At 44.0% G+C, this 19064-nt stretch overlaps 1 protein-coding gene across 4 annotated transcripts in view; it reads right to left on the bottom strand.

Annotated features, from left to right (window-relative positions):
* LOC122543325 (tensin-2-like) overlaps positions 1 to 19064 on the bottom strand; it is a 272952-nt gene that overhangs the window by 101800 nt on the left and 152088 nt on the right. For all 4 annotated transcript variants that reach the window (XM_043681854.1, XM_043681853.1, XM_043681852.1 and 1 more), the window contains exon 4: positions 5087 to 5131. In XM_043681854.1, the coding sequence (XP_043537789.1) occupies positions 5087 to 5131 (45 nt within the window). The remainder of the gene's footprint in view (positions 1 to 5086; positions 5132 to 19064) is intronic.

The following is a 19064-nucleotide window of genomic DNA, read 5'->3' on the forward strand; positions in this document are numbered from 1 at the left end:
TCTGCTGGTGGATATTGTTCAAAAACGCTGCTCCATTTTGCAAAGACAGAAGGAAGGTAGGTTCAACAGGTTATCATGGTGTGGGGAAGTGAGGGGCAGCACGGATAATTTCGACCAGCCTGTGGATTTCCATCAGTTGGCAGATGTGTGGGCGAGTGATGTCTATGAGCAAAGGAAACTGAGGAGTGGTGCTGAGCAGATTGTTCACTTACTTAATTTAGATAAATGTATGGTGTTGCATTTTGGTAGGTCAAACCAGGGCAGGACTTACAATGGTAGGGCCCTGGGGAGTGTTACAGAACAGAGATCTATGGGGACATGTTCATAGCTCCTTGAAAGTGGAGTCACAGGTAGACAGGGTGGTGAAGGTTGTGAAGGCAGCTTTTGGCATGCTTGCTGGAGCTTAGGAGACTGAGAGGCAACATTCATAGAGGTCTACCAAATCATGAGAGACATAGATAAGGTCAATGGCCAACAGCTTTTCCCCCTGGTAGGGAAGTCTAAAACTAGAGGGCATGGGTTTAAGGTGAGAGGGGAGAGGCACAAAAGGGTCCAGAGGGGCAATTTTTCACACAGAGGATGGTGAGGGTCTGGAACAAGCTGCCAGAGGTAGTGGTAGAGGCGAATACAATTTTGGCATTTAAGAAACATTTAGACAGGTACATGGATGAGATGGGTATGGAGAGATATGGACCAAACTCAGGCAAATGGAACAAGATTAATTGTGAAAAGTGGGCAGCATGGACAAGTTGGGCCGACGTGTCTGTTTCCATGCCGTAAACTTCTAAGACTCTATAATGCACATTCTTGCATTCAGTTGGGTGTCGACAAGATGTGTGTTTGATTACCTTTGCCAGGTAGATCAACAAGTGAAACAAAACAACTTCAAGTTCTGAGACCAAACTTCACCGCTTCCCTCATGCTACATATAAGCTAAAGCATAAATGGTGTATCATCCACAAGGCCAGGTAACACAGGATGCAGGGAACTGGACCAGGTTTTAGTTCCACTTCTTCCATTGAGGCCTTGAACAAGCAACTTCTGAGTTCTGAGGCACAAACACTCCAAATGGAGACAACAAATGACCCACTTGCTTCACACTATAACTATGGGGATTAAGGATGAGATATAGCTGGTATTCTTCCTCCTCTATTCCCCATGTCCCAAGAGGAGATGAATTTGAGGGTACTTTTTTCTTCTCCTTTACGCCTAGAACTGAATCGCAAAAGCTGTTGACAGTTAAACTTTTAACGAAGGTCACCTCCTGCTTTCAGTATCTGACTGCCAATACAGATGGCATGGAGAATGGAAACATTATGCTCACTGAGTAGGCAGCTGCTGTTTGGAGGCTTTTTTTAAGCCTTTGCTGATCTCTGAAGTGTGCTCTAGCTAAAAATGGGACGGTTACTGCAAGATTGAATGAGATGGCAGCTCACTATGTAAGTTAAAAATTAGACTTCTGCTTCCTGAGTCAAAAAGGTTTAGCTCTGGAAAGAAAGCTGTTGAAGAAAAAATGCCTTGACTTTCAGAACACACTTGGACCAATGCAGTAAACATCGTTTGGTAACTTAAAATTCAAAGTTGGATTCAAGTCTGCCTCTATTGTTAGCTGGATCAAAGGAACATGGGCTAATTGGAAAATCGCCAGCTTAATTCAACTGTCCCTCCGTTGTGTTCTACCCACAGAGCAGGCCCGAACTCAAGTCTCACACGAGTTTCTTGAGTCATTAGCAAGAGAAGATGTCCTGATTATTTAACTATGGGACAAAATAACAAATGATAACTTGCATTTATATAATACATTTTACATAGTAAGACATCCCAAGATGCTTCACAGCAGCACAAACAAAAACTTGTCACTGTGCCACATAAGAAAATATTAAGAGAGGTAAAGGATGGAGGAATTATGAAGTAACTTAAAAGAGGAGAGAGAGAGGCAGAGAGGATAGGGATGGAAGGCCTCAGCAGAAGACATGGCTGCCGACATGGAGCAATGGAAACTGGGAATGCACAAGAGTTCAGATTTCAAACATTGTAGAGATCTCAGAGGGTTTTAGGGCTGGTGGAGATTACAGAGGTAGGAAGGGGCCAAGGGGAGAGATTTACGACATTGTCAGATCAGGAGCCCATGTTGGGCAGAAAGTGGAGATCATCCATGATCTGACCGAATGGAAGAGTAGGTTTGAGTGGTCAATTGGCCTATAAATGCTCCTATTTTTAATGTGGGTACAGCAGTACACTCAGGCACAGGTTGCATTCAAAAAAGCAAATTGAATGCTGAAACTAAAATAGGTCAAGGAAGTCATCGAACTGGTCAGTTCCCAATTTGAATACTGTGCCCAGTTTTTCTCAAATGTATTTATTTACAGGATGTGAGCATCACTTGTGGGGTCAGAATTTATTACCTTCGAGGCCCTTGAGAAGATGGTAATGAACCACTTTCTCTAACCGTTGCAGTGCTTTGGTGAACGTTGAGTCTGGCTTCAGCCGCCAATAAATTGTTGGCCACACAGACACGTGTTAGTTTTACTGGAGACTGCTGCTGATTACTCAAGGCGATTCCTCTCACCCAACAACTGTCGAAGTAAAACAGCCCACATTTCTCCAAATGACCAAAGTAATCAGATTCACCAGTGAACAAATTACAGTAAGGATCAGGTTAACTGGTTTGGTGGTAATGGTTTGCTGGCTGAGTGATCCAGAGGCCCAGGCTAATGCTCTGGGGTCATGAATTCAAATCCCATCATGGATTTGAATTTAGTTAATAAATCTGAAATTGAAAGCTAATCTCAGTCATAATGACTGAGAAATTACCATTGAATGATGTAAGAATCCATCTGGCTCACTGATGTCTATTAGAGAATGGAAATCTGATCCAGTCTACTTACATGTGGTAGAAGTGTAGTTGATTCGTAAGTGCCCTTTTACCAAGCACTCAGTTCACGGGCAGTTAGGGATAGACAAAAAATGCTGGCTTTGCCTATATCCCATCAGAGAATAAATGATGCACTTTCAGGTTACCATGCTGGACAAGCAGAGTAGTGTAGAGAGTGAGCTTTAACTGCTTCCCTTCCCTTTTGCTATAAAACATGGCGATGGCTCAGTGGTTAGCACTGCTGCCTCACAGCACCAGGGTCCCAGGTTCAATTCTAGCCTCATGCGACTATCTGTGTGGAGTTTGCACATTCTCCTGTGTCTGCGTGGGTTTCCTCCAGGTGCTCTGGTTTCCTCCCACAGTCCAAAGATGTGCAGGTTAGGTGAATTGACTGTGCTAAATTACCCATAGTGTTAGGTGCATTAGTCAGAGGGAAATGGGTCTGGGTGGGTTACTCTTCGGAGCATCGGTGTGGACTTGGTGGGCCGAAGGGCCTGTTTCCACACTGTAGAGAATCTAATCTAATCTAAAACTGCTGACAGCCTGAATCTTAGCCAACTCTTCAGGCCAAATCGAGTCTGTAGTCACAGGTGTTAACTGTGTCCCACTGCCATTAATAAAAAAAAGTAAAAGCGAAAAAAAATGCAGAGATAGAGAAAGTGCAAAGGGAGAGAGACTGATTGTATTGTTCTTTGAAAGAGCCAGAAGAGACTCAATGGGTTGAATGGCCTCAGTCTCTGCTGAACTATTCGATGATTTCCAATCAGGAGCTTGCCACACGGGATTCCTGCTGCTTGAGTTTGACAGCCTGATATACAGTAAGTACGAAGTGACAATGGCTGGATTCTGCCCCAAAACTGAGTTCATTTCTTTTCCTCAGAAAAACAAAGCAGCTTTTTAATAAAATGTCCCTCCTGGTTTGAATACATTACATGGAAATTTTGATTTCCCACAAAAAGTCACATTGACATCTCCATCAGGGAATCCTTGGGGAGAATCGGTTTCTGAAAAAGGGTTTACGTGCCTCCTTTGAAACTAAAATACAGGCATTTAAAAAAAAAATTGACAAACCTTAAATTAGGAGCCAAGACCAATTGTATCGGACACTGCCAAGTTTCACACTTACAGGTTGCAGCTGCGGCTCAGTGGGTTGTGGCTGTAGCTCAGTGGGGGCGGCACGGTGACTCAGTGGTTAGCACTGCAGCCTCACAGTGCCAGGGATCTGGGTTCGATTCCAGCTTTGGGTGACTGTCTGTGTGGAGTTTGCACATTCTCCCAGTGTCTGTGTGGGTTTCCTCTGGGTGTTCTGGTTTCCTCCCATAAGCCAATGATGTGCAGGTTAGGTGGATTAGCCAAGGGAAATGTCAGGTTACAGGGTATGGGTCTGGGTGGAATGCTCTTCAGAGGGTCAGTATGGACTCCATAGGCCAAATGTAGGGATCCATACTGTAGGGATTCTATTCTTGCCTTTGAATCAGAAAGTTGTGGATTCAAGTCCCTCTTCATCTAAACCTATCAGCATATCTTTCTATTCTTTTTCACTCCTGCACTCAACCAGCCTCTTTGCCTATTCAGAACATCTGCGTAATATGTTCAAAATGTGGGTGTGATTAAATTATTTTTCCCCCCTGTGCTCCTCATGTCAGGCTATTACTAAGAAAATCTCTAAAGGAACCAATTATAAACAGCCGAACTGAGTGGCCTGGTCATCTTGTTGGCTGTAACTGATAGAGCAGTGAGATTTCCCGAACCTTTTGTTAGTACAAGTTTCAGAGTCTCGTTCTGCGTACTGAAATCACTTTCCATGTGAAGAGAAAGACAAAGAGAACACAAAAACGCAGCAAACTAAAATGTAACTGAGCCCAAAGATAGAGATTGTTGTAACACCACTTGCTCGTCACTGCTCAGCTTGTGGATTTTAACTGTATTTATGTCTCTGTCATGAGCAGCACCTCATGTAACTGAGCTGCTCGTACCCCACTTGTCCAAGATGAATCAGTTTGAGGAGCATTGATTAGATGGCAAGTAGATGGTTTCTAATGCAGGCATATGTTTTCTTGGATACAGCAAGGGCCCTTTCTCGAACACTCATGTAACACGAGTAGGAACAATAACACAGGGATTAACAACCATTTCTGATAACACCTGGTCACAGAAGATAGGTCTTTTTTTTGGTCTTTTTTTGCCATCAGATGCAGCCAAAGTACTTACCAGTTCCAGGCTCCGTGGAGCTGGAGGTACACAGATGCTCATTACCTGAAAAACACAAAAAACGCAAAGGTCCGATCATTTGGAAATCAATTAACAATAAGAATTAGCTGGACAACAAGCTCATCCTGCTTATTCCAACAATTCCACATATCATTTCATCCCAGATACTGAACATGAACAGAGCCATGGGAAATATCCCCACCCTAACCAGTTAGCAGTATGCGAGTGTTCTTGTGTAATTGACTCTGTCCTTGCAGTTAGTCCCTTACTGAGTCAGTACGGGAGTGTTCTTGGGAAGAAAATAAAACAGCTGAGTTTTGGGACACAAATTGAAAACATTACTTGCTGCTCATTTCCTTTCCTCTTCGCTGAAATATAGTCCCATGGGTGATGGGATCCCTTCCAGGATCTAACTCAACTCTGAGTGCAGGCAGTATGTAATGGCAGACCGCACTGCCCAGGCCATACCAGCCAAGCTTCACCCATCCTCACCCAATGTGAGCAGGAGCAGGAAGCCTGGCTCACCACTCCTCTTTAATCCATGACACCAATTGCAGTCATAAGACCTGTCACAACAAAGTCCTGAATGGATTTGAAATTCGGATCAGAATTTTAAAATTGCAGCATCACTTAACCAGGAATCACTGTAGGTCAGTGAGCACAAGGGTAAATAGGGGAGTGGAATTTGTAGCAAAATTTTGGATGATGTCAAGTTTATGGAGGATAGAATGTGGGAGATCTGCCAGGAGTGCATTGGAATAGTCAGGCCGAGACATAAGAGAGGCATGAATAGGGGTTACAGTAGCAGATGAGCTCAGACAGGGATGATGTCGGGGAATATCAGGTGGTAAAAGATTACCTTTGTAAGGATGCGAGTATGAGATTGGAGCTCATTTCAGGGTCAAATGTGACGCCATTCAATCATAATTGCTACTGCATATGGTGGGCACACATGTGCTGATGCAATTTCCCTGCCATACATGATAGGTGGTACAAATGGAAACAATTATGTTGTGGCAATAGACCAACACGTGAAATTGTTAACTGTTTGAACAGCAGACTGAAGCAGCCCTATGACCTGATCCTGCCTAAAATCATGGGAGATTTTAAACTGAAATATCCAGGGATTGACACATTATATGTCCTGGTTCTGCTGATTTCCATTCATGTGGGCCCAGCCATTGCCACGGGATGAGTGGAAGTGACACGCCTGGTATTGACATTCCCTGGGAAAGCTCGACACATACAGGCCTTGGGTCTTTCTCCTTTCACCTGTACCTCTCCACTCTGCAATCCTTCCACCAAGGATCACCAGTATGGTGTGGAAAGTAAGGCCATGATGTCTGGGAACAAGGTTGAGAGATGTAGCCAGCAAGCCCACCAAAGAGCAAGCTGTTAGCCAAGAAACAACACCTTGGTGCCACCAAGCTTTTGGAGAGGACAAACAATCAATCACGACCCACAGCATGTTACGTATGAAGGAAGCTGTCACTGCCTTCTTACAATTCCAAACATATTGGGGAGGGGGGGTGGGGGGAAGGTGGGGGGGAGGTGTCAAAAGGCTGACTCCTGCTCCAAGGAAATACATCCATATGTAAAACAAAGTGTGACACCAGCACATAAGGAAACATTAGGTCGGATGCCCAAATGTTCAGTCAAAGACATCAGTTCTAAGGAGTATCTTAAAGGAGGAAAGTGAGGTAAAAAGAATGAGAGATTGAGGGAGGGAATTCTAGAGCCTGGGGTCTTGGCAACTGAAGGCATGGAGCAACTAAAATTGGGATGCTGAAGAGGCAAGAATCAGTGGAGTGCAGATATCTCAGAGGGTTATGGCTGGAGGAGATTCTAGACGTAGGGAGGAGCAAGCCATGGAGGTATTTGAAAACAAGGATGAAAAGTTTAAAATCAAGACATTGCATGACTGGAACCCAATGTGGGTCAGTCAGCATGAGGGAGATGGGGAATGGCATTAGGTGTGTCACTTGAGTCCAGCAGATATTTGGCTAGCCTCATGTGTATAGAGGGTAAAATGTGGAAGACCAGCCAAGAGTGCATTGTAATAGTTGAGTCTGGAAGTTTAAAAAAAGGCACAGACAAGGGTTTCAGCAATAAGCTGGATGGAGTGATATCACAGAGGTGGTGCAAATATACCACTAACTGACCTGGTACGGTCTGGGAATAAAACACCTGCTTGGAAATGACTGGGAGTGATGTTATTGTGGGGATGTTTAATGAAACTAGTTCAAATTCCTCTTCTGCTCGAAAGAGAGTAATAATTTAATGTGGGTTGATGCCTCTGCTAAAATAGCAACGAGACAACTTAATCTGAATGTTGTTTCTCACTGTAAAGGCAAATTGTTAAGAGTAGTGCGAGTTAGTCATTCTTTGCATTCAGAAAATTGGACATTTTGTTAACACACAATGTGCAGAAACAGGTCATTCAGCCCGACTATCCTGTGCCGGTGCTCATGTTCCACATAAGCTTCCACCCACATCACGTGAGCAAAACTCATCAGCAGGTCCTTCAATTCCTTACTTCCCAGATAATCACAGCCATGAATTTAGGTAAACCAGTGAAACAGTCAAAGGTTTCTGCATAGTCATTCAGGTGATACATGGGGTTAAACTTTGGAAAGAAACCTCTCTAAAAATGCTTATAAAGCTCGGTGGAATCACCTTAGGAAGAGGACCAGCAGAGTGCCATGGAGAGTCACTGGTGGCACAGAGTTTCTGGGTGGGAAGCAAAAGCATTGACCTCTGTTTAAAGACACCAGATGCAGAACTAAGCACCACATCTGAATCACTACCCTGGCTTCAAACTATATCGCTGTTCCTTCAGTATTGCTGGGTCAAACTCCTGCAACAGCCTACCAACAGCATTGTGGATCAACCTGCACCAAATGGACTGCAGCAGTCCAAGAAGGCAGAGTGGTGCTGGAAAAGCACAGCAGGTCAGGCAGCATCCGAGGAGCAGGAAAACCGATGTTTCGGGCAAAAGCCCTTCATCAGGAATAGAGGCAGAGTGCCTGCAGGGTGGAGAGATAAATGAGAGGAGGGTGGGGGTGGGGAGAAAGTAGCATAGAGTACAATCGGTGAGTGGGGGTGGGGATGGAGGTGCACCCGCACCAATCAACCCCACCGTCCTGTGGCCCAACATTTCAACTCCCCCTCCCACTCAGCCAAGGACATGGAGGTCCTGGGCCTCCCAGCTTAGCACTGTCCTCATGACCTGTCCTACTTGGCAATCTCCCTTCCCACCTATCTGCTCCACCCTTCTCTCTGACATATCACCTCCATCCCTACCCCCATTCACCTATGGTACTCTATGCTACTTTCTCTCCACCCCCACCCTCCTCTCATTTATCTCTCCAGTCTGCCTCTATTCCTGAAGAAGGGCTTTTGCCCGAAACATCGATCTTCCTGCTCCTCGGATGCTGCCTGAACTGCTGTGCTTTTCCAGCAATACTCTAATCTAGAATCTGGATTCCAGCATCTGCAGCCCTTGTTTTTTACCTAGTCCAAGAAGGCAGCCTACCACCATCTTCTCAAGGACAATTCGGAAAGGGCAAGAAAAGCTAACCCAGCCAATGGCATCCACATCTCCTGAATTCATTTTCAAAAATTAAGAGCAGGCCAACATTCAAATTAATTTGGCACTTTTACTCAAACCATTGATTCAGGCATGATGTACCTCAAATATTTTTCTTCTTTTGGGCTGTCAACACTTTGATTTAATTCAATAGCTGCTGAGAAGTTTGACAGAATAAACACTTGTGTTCTGTTTATAGAACTTTGTCCTTCTATCTACAGGGCTTTAATAAAATGGAAATTAAACACAGACAGAGAGCTCTTTCAGCTAATTGTGTTATGTCTGATTCTCTCCACCTCACTTGACTTTCATATCATCATTGAAAGAAGACCCTTAAAAACTCCTGTCCAGGTCACTTTTGTTACCTCCAGAGTTGACGAATGCAATGTATAAAAACACATCTTCCACCCTCCAAAAACGTCCATTCAAAACTCTGCTGCTGTATCCTAACTGATACAGATTCTTGTTCACCCAGGACTGTGACCTAAAATTCCTAACTCTGTTTTCAAATCCTTCCATAGCCTCACTTCTCCCTATCTCTATAATCTCCCCTAGACCCATTTGCCTGCAGGGTATCTACGCTCCTCAAATTCTGGCCTCTTTAGCATCCCCAATTTTAATTGTTTCACCATTGGTGGATAACAAGGCCTGGTGTGTAGGGGCTGGGATAAGGACATGGGAGAAGGTGCCTCAAACCCTAAGATTGTTGAACTCGATATTGACCCCAGAAGGCTGTATAGTTCCCAAGTGGAAAATGAGGTGCTGTTCTTCCAGCTTGCACTGAGCCTTGCTGGAGTACTGCAGCAAGCCTGAGACAGAGATGTTGGCCAGGGAACAAGGTGGTGTGTTGAAGTGTCCTTACCCCAGCTCTCACACACCAGGCCTTGTTATTACACAGCACCCATCATTAACCACTAATTGTCCATTGTTAGCTATTCATTCTCCTAGGCTGATCGTTATCCACTCCTTTGTCTGTCCAACGGTTCTTCTCTCTCTTTGGGCTCTATCTCTATCTATTACCTCAACCCCACCCCCAACCTATCTTCTGCATAAGAACAAACTTTTTCCTAGCTACTATCAGTTCTGAGGAAGGGTCACTGAACCTGAAATGTTAACTCTGATTCCTCTCCACAAACGCTGCCAGACCTGCTGAGCCTTTGCAGCTATTTCTGTTCTTGTTGTTGATTTCCAGCGTCTGTAGTTCTTCCAATTTTACCAAGATTATTGGGAGTAGGTGGCAATGTGGAATGAAAAAGAGGCCAGGGTCAGATCAGCCATGATCATATTGAATGACAGAGCACATTTTCGGGGGGGGGCGCAGTTCGCCTGCTCCTACTCCTATGTTTGTTTGTGTGTTTGTCCCTTCACTCTTGTGACACCCCCAAACATTGTACTTCATTTAATTTTGTCCTGTGAGTTGTACCGAATATGTTTCCTGGAAACACAAACCCCTCCAAAAACTAACAGTGAAATTAATTACGGTACATTTGTAAATTACAGGGACCTTCATTTCCAGGCCTCGAAACTTTACTTTTTATGTGAAATAAGAACTTCTCCAGGGGAAGGAATGAAAATCAATATTCCAGATTGAAATCATCAATTGCAGTTTGAGTTTGTTACCAGGCACAGAGATGCATATCTGTGATTTATAAAGCAGCAATTTCACTCAAGCTATGTCATGACAGCTGAACTCAAGAGAAACCAGGGAGTAATTAGTGCCTAAACTCATTCCAGCTCATTGTAATCCTCAATAATATATTAAGTAAATGGTTCAAGATTTTCTCCCCCAAGCAAAAAAAAATCCCTGAACCTTTTTTAATTCACTTATCAGTGGATGGTTTGGTAATAGGGTCATAAATATGCTCGTGACAAAACAGCTGAAAGGTTTATTTTGTTTTCTGTTTTACATTTGTTCCCAGTACTGCTGCTGCTAATCTCAACTGTCACTCACACTGACTTTCACCATGCAGGGTGACTTGAAGTTTATTGAACAATCATTACACAGTCATTAACTGCAAATTTCCATCTCTGCTGCATATTATTTTTTAAAATTCGTTTATGGGATGTGGGCATCACTGGCTTGGCCAGTATTTATTTCCCATCCTTAACTGCCGTGGAGAAGGTGGTGGTGAGCTGCCTTCTTGAAGCACCACAGTCCATCCTGTATAAGGACACCTACAATGCTACTGGGGAGGAAGTTCCAGGGTTTTGACCCAGTGAATGTGATAGAATGACAAATATATTTCCTGGTTAGGATAGTGTATGGCTTGGAGGGGATAGTGGTAGTATTACCATATGTTTGCTTCTTTTGTCTTCTTAGTTGGCAGAGGTCGCTGGTTTGGCAGGTGGTGTTGAAGGACCCTGGTACCTTGGTACATTGCTGTAGTGCATCTTGTATGTAGTATACACTGCTATCACTGTACACCAATGGTGGAGGGACAGAATATTTACGGTTAAAGTGCTTTAGTTCTTACAGAATAAAAGTACTTTAGGAGCAGCAGCAAGAATTCTCTCATCTTGATGGAGTTTCCACATCACACTGTAAACCATGAGACCAGTAGCTCTTATAACAGATATCAATAGCTGGACCTTCACTGAGTAATAAACAATAGTTCCTGGATGCTGCAGGGACAGCACGGTGGCTAAGTGGTTAGCACTGCTGCCTCACCTGATTCCAGCCTCAGAGGAGGGGTGATGCCTCGTGGTATTATTGCTGAACTGTTAATCCAGAGACCCAGGCAAGGTTTTGGGGACTTGGGTTTGAATCGTGACACAGTAGATGGTGGAATTTACATTCAGTATCTGGAATTCAGAGTCCAATGATGACCACGAATGCATTGTTGATTGTTGGAGAAATCCATCTAGTTCACTAATGTCCTTTAGGGAAGGAAATCCGCCATCTTTACCTGGTCTGGCCTACATGGGACTCCAGACCCACAGCAATGTGGCTGACTCTTAGCTGCCCTCATGGCAACAAGGGATAGTAATAAATGATGTCTGTTTGGAGTTTGCACATTCTCCCAGTCTCTGTGTGGGTTTCCTCCCACAGTCCAAGGATGTGCAGGTTAGGTGGATTAGCCATGGGAAATGATAAGGGGTGTCTGGGTGGGATGAGCTTTGGAGGGACTTAATGGGCTGAATGGCCTGCTTCCACACTGTAGGGAATCTATACATTTGAAAACCCACACTTTAAGCTTTAGTGCAATGATTCACCTGTAACATCCAATCCTTTAGCCCCATTGCAAGTGCTTTGTCTCTCTATTTTACTGGTCCTACCTCATAGAGTCATAGAGATGTACAGCACAGCAACAGACCCTTCGGTCCAACTCATCCATGCCGACCAGATATCCCAACCTAATCTAGTCCCATTTGCCAGCACCTGGCCCAAATCCCTCTAAACCCTTCCTATTCATATACCCATCCAGATGCCTTCTGAATGTTGTAAGTGTACCAGCCTGCACCACTTCCTCTGGCAGCTCATTCCATACATGTATCACCCTCTGGGTGAAAAAGTTGCTCCTAGGTCCCTTTTAAATCTTTCTCCTCTCACCCTAAACCTATGCCCTCTAGTTCTGGACTCTCCCACTCCAGGGAAAAGACCTTGTCTATTTATCCTATCCATGCCCCTCATGATTTTATTATCCTCTATAAGGTCACCCCTCAGCCTCCAATGCTCCAGTGAAATCAGCCCCACCCTATTCAGCTTCTCCCTATAGTTCAAACCCTCCAGCCCTGGCAACATCTTTGTAAATCTTTTCTCAACCCTTTCAAGATTCACAACATCTTTCCTACAGCAGGGAGACCAGAATTGCACACAATATTCCAAAAGTGGCCTAACCAATGTCCTGTACAACCACAACATGACCTCCCAACTCCCATGCTCAGTGCTCTGACTAATAAAGGAAAGCATAAAAAAACGTCCTCACTATCCCATCTACCTGCAACTCCACTTTCAAAGAACTATGAACCTGCACTCCAAGGTCTCTTCATTCAGCAACACTCCCCAGGACCTTACCATTCAGTGTGTAAGTCCTGCCCGGATTTGCCTTTCCTGACATTTATCTAAATTAAACTCCGAGTCTCCCATGAGGAACCTTGTCGAACGTCTTACTGAAGTCCATTTAGATCATGTCCACTGCTGCGCCCTCATCAATCCTCTTTGTTCATTCATCAAAAAACTCAATCTAGTTGGTGAGACATGATTTCCTACACACAAAGTCATGTTAACTATCCCTAATCAATCCTTGCCTTTCCAATTCCTCACTATCCTATCTACCTGTGACTCCACTTTCAAGGAGCTATGAACCTGCACTCCAAGGTCTCATTGTTCAGCAACACTCCCTAGGACCTTACCATTAAGTGTATAAGTCCTGCTAAGATTTGCTTTCCCAAGATGTAGCACCTCGCATTTATCTGAATTAAACTCCATCTGCCACTTCTCAGCCCATTGGCCTATCTGGTCAAGATCCTGTTGTAATCTGAGGTAACCATCATCGCTGTCCACTACACCTCCAATTTTGGTGTCATCTGCAAACTTACTAACTCTACCTCTTATGCTCGCATCCAAATCATTTATGCAAATGACAAAAAGTAGAGGACCCAGCACCAAAGAGACCTACAGGGCAACTTTTTCACACAGAGGGTGGTACGTGTATGGAATGAGCTGCCAGAGGAAGTGGTGGAGGCTGGTACAATTGCAACATTTAAGAGACATTTGGATGGGTATATGAATAGGAAGGGTTTGGAGAGATATGGGCCGGGTGCTGGCAGGTGGGACTAGATTGGGTTGGGATATCTGGTCGGCATGGACAGGTTGGACCGAAGGGTCTGTTTCCATGCTGTACATCTCTATGACTCGAAATACATGTAAACCCTGTCCCTCAGGATCCCCTCCAATAACCTGCCCACCACCAATGTCAGGCTCACTGGTTTATAGTTGCCTGGCCTTTCCTTACCTTACCCGTCAGCTCTTAATATAATCTAGTCAATTCTCTAACCTCTTTTCATCCTCTGCATTCTCACTGAAGGTTGTTTACCCACAGAGTGGTGAGGGTATGGTACTGTTCCACAGTCTGTGGTTATGGTCAATAGTATGGATTAATTTAAAAGGAATCTAGGTAAATACATTATAAAGAAAGGAATTGGATATGGCAGTAGCGTGCAATGTCTTGTGATTCTTGGGAGTTTGATATAATCACGCATTTAAACTCAAATGCTGGAGTTTCATCGATACCCAGACTGTAGTGCAGTAGTAAATAATGTGGCACTCTGGATATTTATGTTTACATATACGCAAGAACATACAGTTCCTCAATCACATTGGAATTAAAGAAGAATACAACAGGCTGAAGTGGGAGGGCCCTGTGCAGCACAGACATCAGCAGGAACCTGAAACAACGGATATCCTCAGCCCACTCTCCCTCAGCCTTTTCATGTTCCTGAACCAGCAGAGTGTTGACAGCCCAAACTTGTCACCACCTCATCATCACACGATACTCTGCCATCCTTTCTATTCCCTTTAACCTTGTCGTGTTGCATAGTGTGAGATCAGGGCACCTTCCTAAGCCTCTCAGGTTAAAAATAATACTGACTAGAAAGTATAGTCATTTTAATACTGGGCTCCTGATATTTAATAAAACTAAGATGTTGAGAAAGCCGGAAATCTTAAATAAAAACAGAAAATGATGGAAATAGATTCCCTACAGTGTGCAAGCAGACCATGAGGCCCCTCAAGTCCACACCGCCCCTCCGAAGAATATCCCACCCAGACCCACTTCCCAAGGTTGGTCCACCTAACCTGCACATCCTTGGACACTACGGTCAATTTAGCACAGCCAATCTAAATAATCTGCACATTTTTGGGCTTTGGGAGGAAACCACAGCACCCAGACACATAGAGAACATGCAGACTCCACACAAGACAGTCCCCCAAGGACGAAAGTGAACCCAGGTCCCTGGCACTATAAGGCAGCAATGCTAACCATTGAGCCACCATGCTGTCTACTCAGCTGGTCAGGCAGCATCAAGTCAAAATGTTAACTGTTCCTCACTGACCTAGTGAACCTTACTTCAATGTGAATGCAGTTGGTAGCCCCAAAATATGTGAAATGTTCTCGATTAATTCTTTCCAAATTTGACAGGCGTACAGTGTGTGCCCATGGTGGGATGGGGGTTGAGAAGGGAGCACTCTCACCTCTGAGTCAGAGGTTCTGGGTTCAATTCTCATTCCACACTGATGCTCTGTGGTAGCGCTGCACTAGCAGAGTTGCCATCTTTCAGGTGAGATGCTAAACTGAGGCCCCATCTGCCTGCTTCAGCAGATGTAAGAGATGTTATGATGTTATTTTAGAGGTTCACCAGGGAATTCTTCCTGGTGTCCTCACTGGTGTCCTCACCAATGTTTATCCCTCAATCAACGTGCTTGACAAAATATCTAGTCATTGTCACATTGCTGTTTGTCAGTGTTTGCTGTGCATAAACTGACTGCTGCTTTTCCTACATTACAATAGGGACCACACTTCAAAAAGTACTTCGAGAAAGGGAAAATACTATGGATGCTGGAGATCGGAAACAAACACAGAAAATGCTGCAGAAGCTCATCAGGTCTGGCAGTATTTATGGAGAGAGAAACAGAGATAACATTTCAAGTTTGTTATGACTGTTCTTTGGAACGCAGTCATATCGGACTTAAAACATTAACTCTGCTTTTCTCTCTCCACAGGTGCTGGCATACCTGCTGAGTTTCTCCAGCATTTTCTGTGTTTGTTTCAAAAGTACTTAGTTTGCTACAAAGTATATCTGTATGTTCTGAGGTTCTGAAACACTACAGAAATGCACCTTTCTCAATGAAGAGCATCCAAACTAGATGGTACTCTAACTCTGATCTCTGCTCTAAGATGATAACTAAGTTGCTGTTTTTATGACTACATGTGTCAGAACAGTGCACTGTCTAATACACTTGAAATGGCTACAATGGAAGACATGACTGACCACCTCAAGCAAACCCAGAGGTTACAGGCTGCAAATTAGCTCCTTGAATGGAGATTTTTACAATTAGCAGCATTTCCGTTTCACACTCCATGTTTCAGGTACTACATCACTTCAATTCCTCCCTGGCTAATGCACCAATTAGAGAGATGTTTCAATCAATCTAGGGCTCTGCCTCAGCTGCAGCAATGTTCAGGGGACACTGTCCATCAGGATGGATGTGAAGGGGAGGGTACAGATAAGATTTATGAAAATGGTTCCAGCAGTGAGAGGTTTCAGGTACATAGATAGATTTGAGAAGTTGGGATTGTTCCCCTGGAGACCAGAAAGGACTTGATAGAGATGTTCAAAGTCATGAGAGGTCTGGACAGAGTAGATAGGAAGAAACTGATCCTAACAGTAGAAGGATTGAGAACCAGAGGACAGTGATTTAAGATGAGAGGCACAAGAACCAAAGGCAACTTGAAGAAAAACTTCTTGCTTCACACAGTGACCGATTTGGATCTGGACTGCAATGCCTGAGAGTGTGGTGGAGGCAGATTCAATCGTGGATTTCAAAAGAGAATTGGATCATTACTTGGAGAGAAAAAGATTTCGGGCTCTGGGGAAAAGGTGGGAGAATGAACGATGTGAGTTGCAAGAGCCATCATGGGCTGACTGGCCTTCTTCTGTGCTGTAGTTACCATTGAGTATAATATATGATACTCCCAGTTGTGGGAGTGTCAGAGCTGAAGTTATATTAGACTAGTTTCCAAGCCTGGCTCTGCCTTTGATTTTCTCCACACAGGATAGCTGGTGCCTAATCTACCCCATATTCTTTACATTAGAGATCCAAACAATGTCCAAGTTCCCAAAATTGAGTTTATCATTGACTAGCTCATTGACCATTTTCATTGTTTCAAAGACCAAATTTTGTCCTTTGATTAACAGTTACCATGGCTTCATTCATATAATCAACTGCTCACCGACACCTACAGACATTTGCTTGAGCACCATTTTCTCATGTTTCATAGAATCATAGAATCCCTATAGTGTGGAAACAGGCCATTTGGCCCAACAAGTCCACACCAACCCTCCGAAGAGTAACCCACCCAGACCCACTCCCCTCCCCTATTGCTGTAGATTTACCCCTTACTAATGCACCTACACCTGCACATCCCTGAACACAATGGGCAATTTAGTAGAGCTAATTCACTTAACCTGCACATCTTTGGATTGTGGGAGGAAGCTGGTGCACCCGGAGGATGCTCATGCACACAGACAGTCACCCGAGGCTGGACCCAGGTCCCTGGTGCTGTGACTTGGTTTCTTGACTTGAGTTGGCTTTAACTGTGAGACAAATACGAATAGCCAGTGTACAGGACTGTGCTGTGCACTGAGCCTCATTGATGAAAGTAGCTATATTCAGCAAAGGTATTATGCTCTTCTCTATTACTCTCCCATGGAGCCTAATGCTTTCAGGTCACATTTGACTTCACTTAGGAGATATTCCCTATACTCAGCACCACCCTGAAATATTCGTTCACCTTGAGGTTTCCACAATTTATTGCTTTGGAGTGGCCAACTTGAGAACAAAAGTCCAGTCGTGGGGAAACTCTGTCCCTTTAAGCGACCAGCATTGTGAAACAAACTGCAGTGATGAACCGTCACCCGGAATTTAACCTGTGCCACTAACATGAAACAACAAGCGTGAAGGAGAATTTTATGTTGCTGGCCTCATTGTTGCTTTGTATCAAATAGTCCCTTCCTAGGTGGCATTCCTTCTTGTGTCTCTTATCATAAAGCCTATCTTATGGCTCTTTTACTTGAACAGTAGGGGACTCATTACGAGGAGCAAAGTTTTTGACAATCCAAAGTAAACTGCTCAGATGGAAGAACAATCGGATCACCAGACAGTAGGTAACCCCTCGTAAGTACTTTTCCCCACCAGCCCCGAAACTCCCCTACATGAGTGACTACATTATGGCTTTAAGAGATGTATTTTGTCCTGTAGTTCTTTTTATGAAGAAAGATTGAGACAGAGGTATAGAGTGGTCTGCTCAAAGCCAATAAGGTATACAGCTTGTGAGGCCTTGGGTTTTTTAAAAAATTGGAACAATAGAAGCAGCCTGAACGGGTGGGGTCAAGCTCCCACAGACCCAGGATTTTAGTTTAGCTTTCAGTAACTATTGGGGTTGTGAAAGTTGCGACATCTCAAATCTGGAGTTCTCTCTCTCTGAGTTTTCTCTTGATATTCTTTCCTCCTGGACTGGAGAATTGCCTGTGAGACAATCTATTTTACTGAATTTATCTTTGCCAAGGGAATGTTTAGGGGATGTTAGTATCTTGCAATAGTTGCTGTTTAGTAGTTAAATAATCTCTTATTCTGTTAAAAATTCCAATAGTTAAGTTATTCCAATTCTTCTTTCTTTTGTGGAATTTTAACTTTAGGGCAAGAATAAAGTGTGTTTTGCTTCAAGTCTGGTAGTCTGACTGACTGGAACACAACGCCTTACATTTGCTTTTTAAAATAAGAAAAGGTGAGGGTCGAGGCTATCTCCTTGATGTGTCTGGGTGGGGTTTGGTCTGGTCCATAACATAGGTTGAGAGGCTGCTGATTCTAACTGCACAGTCTCAATGATTCCACCGGTTTTGTCTCTGTACAAATGAAGCTGTGACCTTCTAACATGGGCACTGACTCTTCTCAGGCAATCTCAGTAAGGCCTGGCTATTCTGAAGGTGTTTTCTAACAGCCAAGGGACCCTGCTGCGCCCAACCATGTGTCAGAGAACTGGTTGAAATTGAACCAAATGTGAGAATCAAGGTGTCCGTCAAGGTTAGGCCACTGAAACTGCAACCGTCGAAAGCAGAAGCACTTCCTCCTCTACTGCTGGGGTCAGCTGACCTGAAGTCACAGAATCTTACACCAAAAGATGAGGCCATTCAGTCCGCCAGTCCTTAGCTGGCTCTTTGAAATGGCTGTCAAATTTATTCCCACACCCCACTTTTTTTTCTCCTGTAATGCTGCAGATTCAAACTCTTTGAGAGTATGTCAGAAAATGCAGCTGCAGATTTCTCCATCAAACATCCCATTGACAGTGAATGTAAAGAACGATCAGTTAATCTGTAGCAGTGACTCCGGATCAGAGAGGAAGGTTGACCAAGACAAGCAATTTTCTTCGAATGTGTTTCCTGATTTGAAAAGCTGGAAACTACAGTTAGCTTGTGGTTCTGTGGGCAGCATTCTCCCCACCCCTTCCGCTAGGTTACACAGTTCCAGATCCTGTCCTTCTCTAGAGGTTTGAGCATAAAACTCAACACTATCACTACAGTGTGATACTGAGGATCTGCTTCACTGTCAGAGCGGATGTCCTTTGGATGAGATATTAAACCAAGGCCCAGTCTGCCATTTCAGATGGATGT

Source organism: Chiloscyllium plagiosum, chromosome 43 (assembly GCF_004010195.1).
Source record: "Chiloscyllium plagiosum isolate BGI_BamShark_2017 chromosome 43, ASM401019v2, whole genome shotgun sequence".
NCBI classification, from domain to species: domain Eukaryota; kingdom Metazoa; phylum Chordata; class Chondrichthyes; order Orectolobiformes; family Hemiscylliidae; genus Chiloscyllium; species Chiloscyllium plagiosum.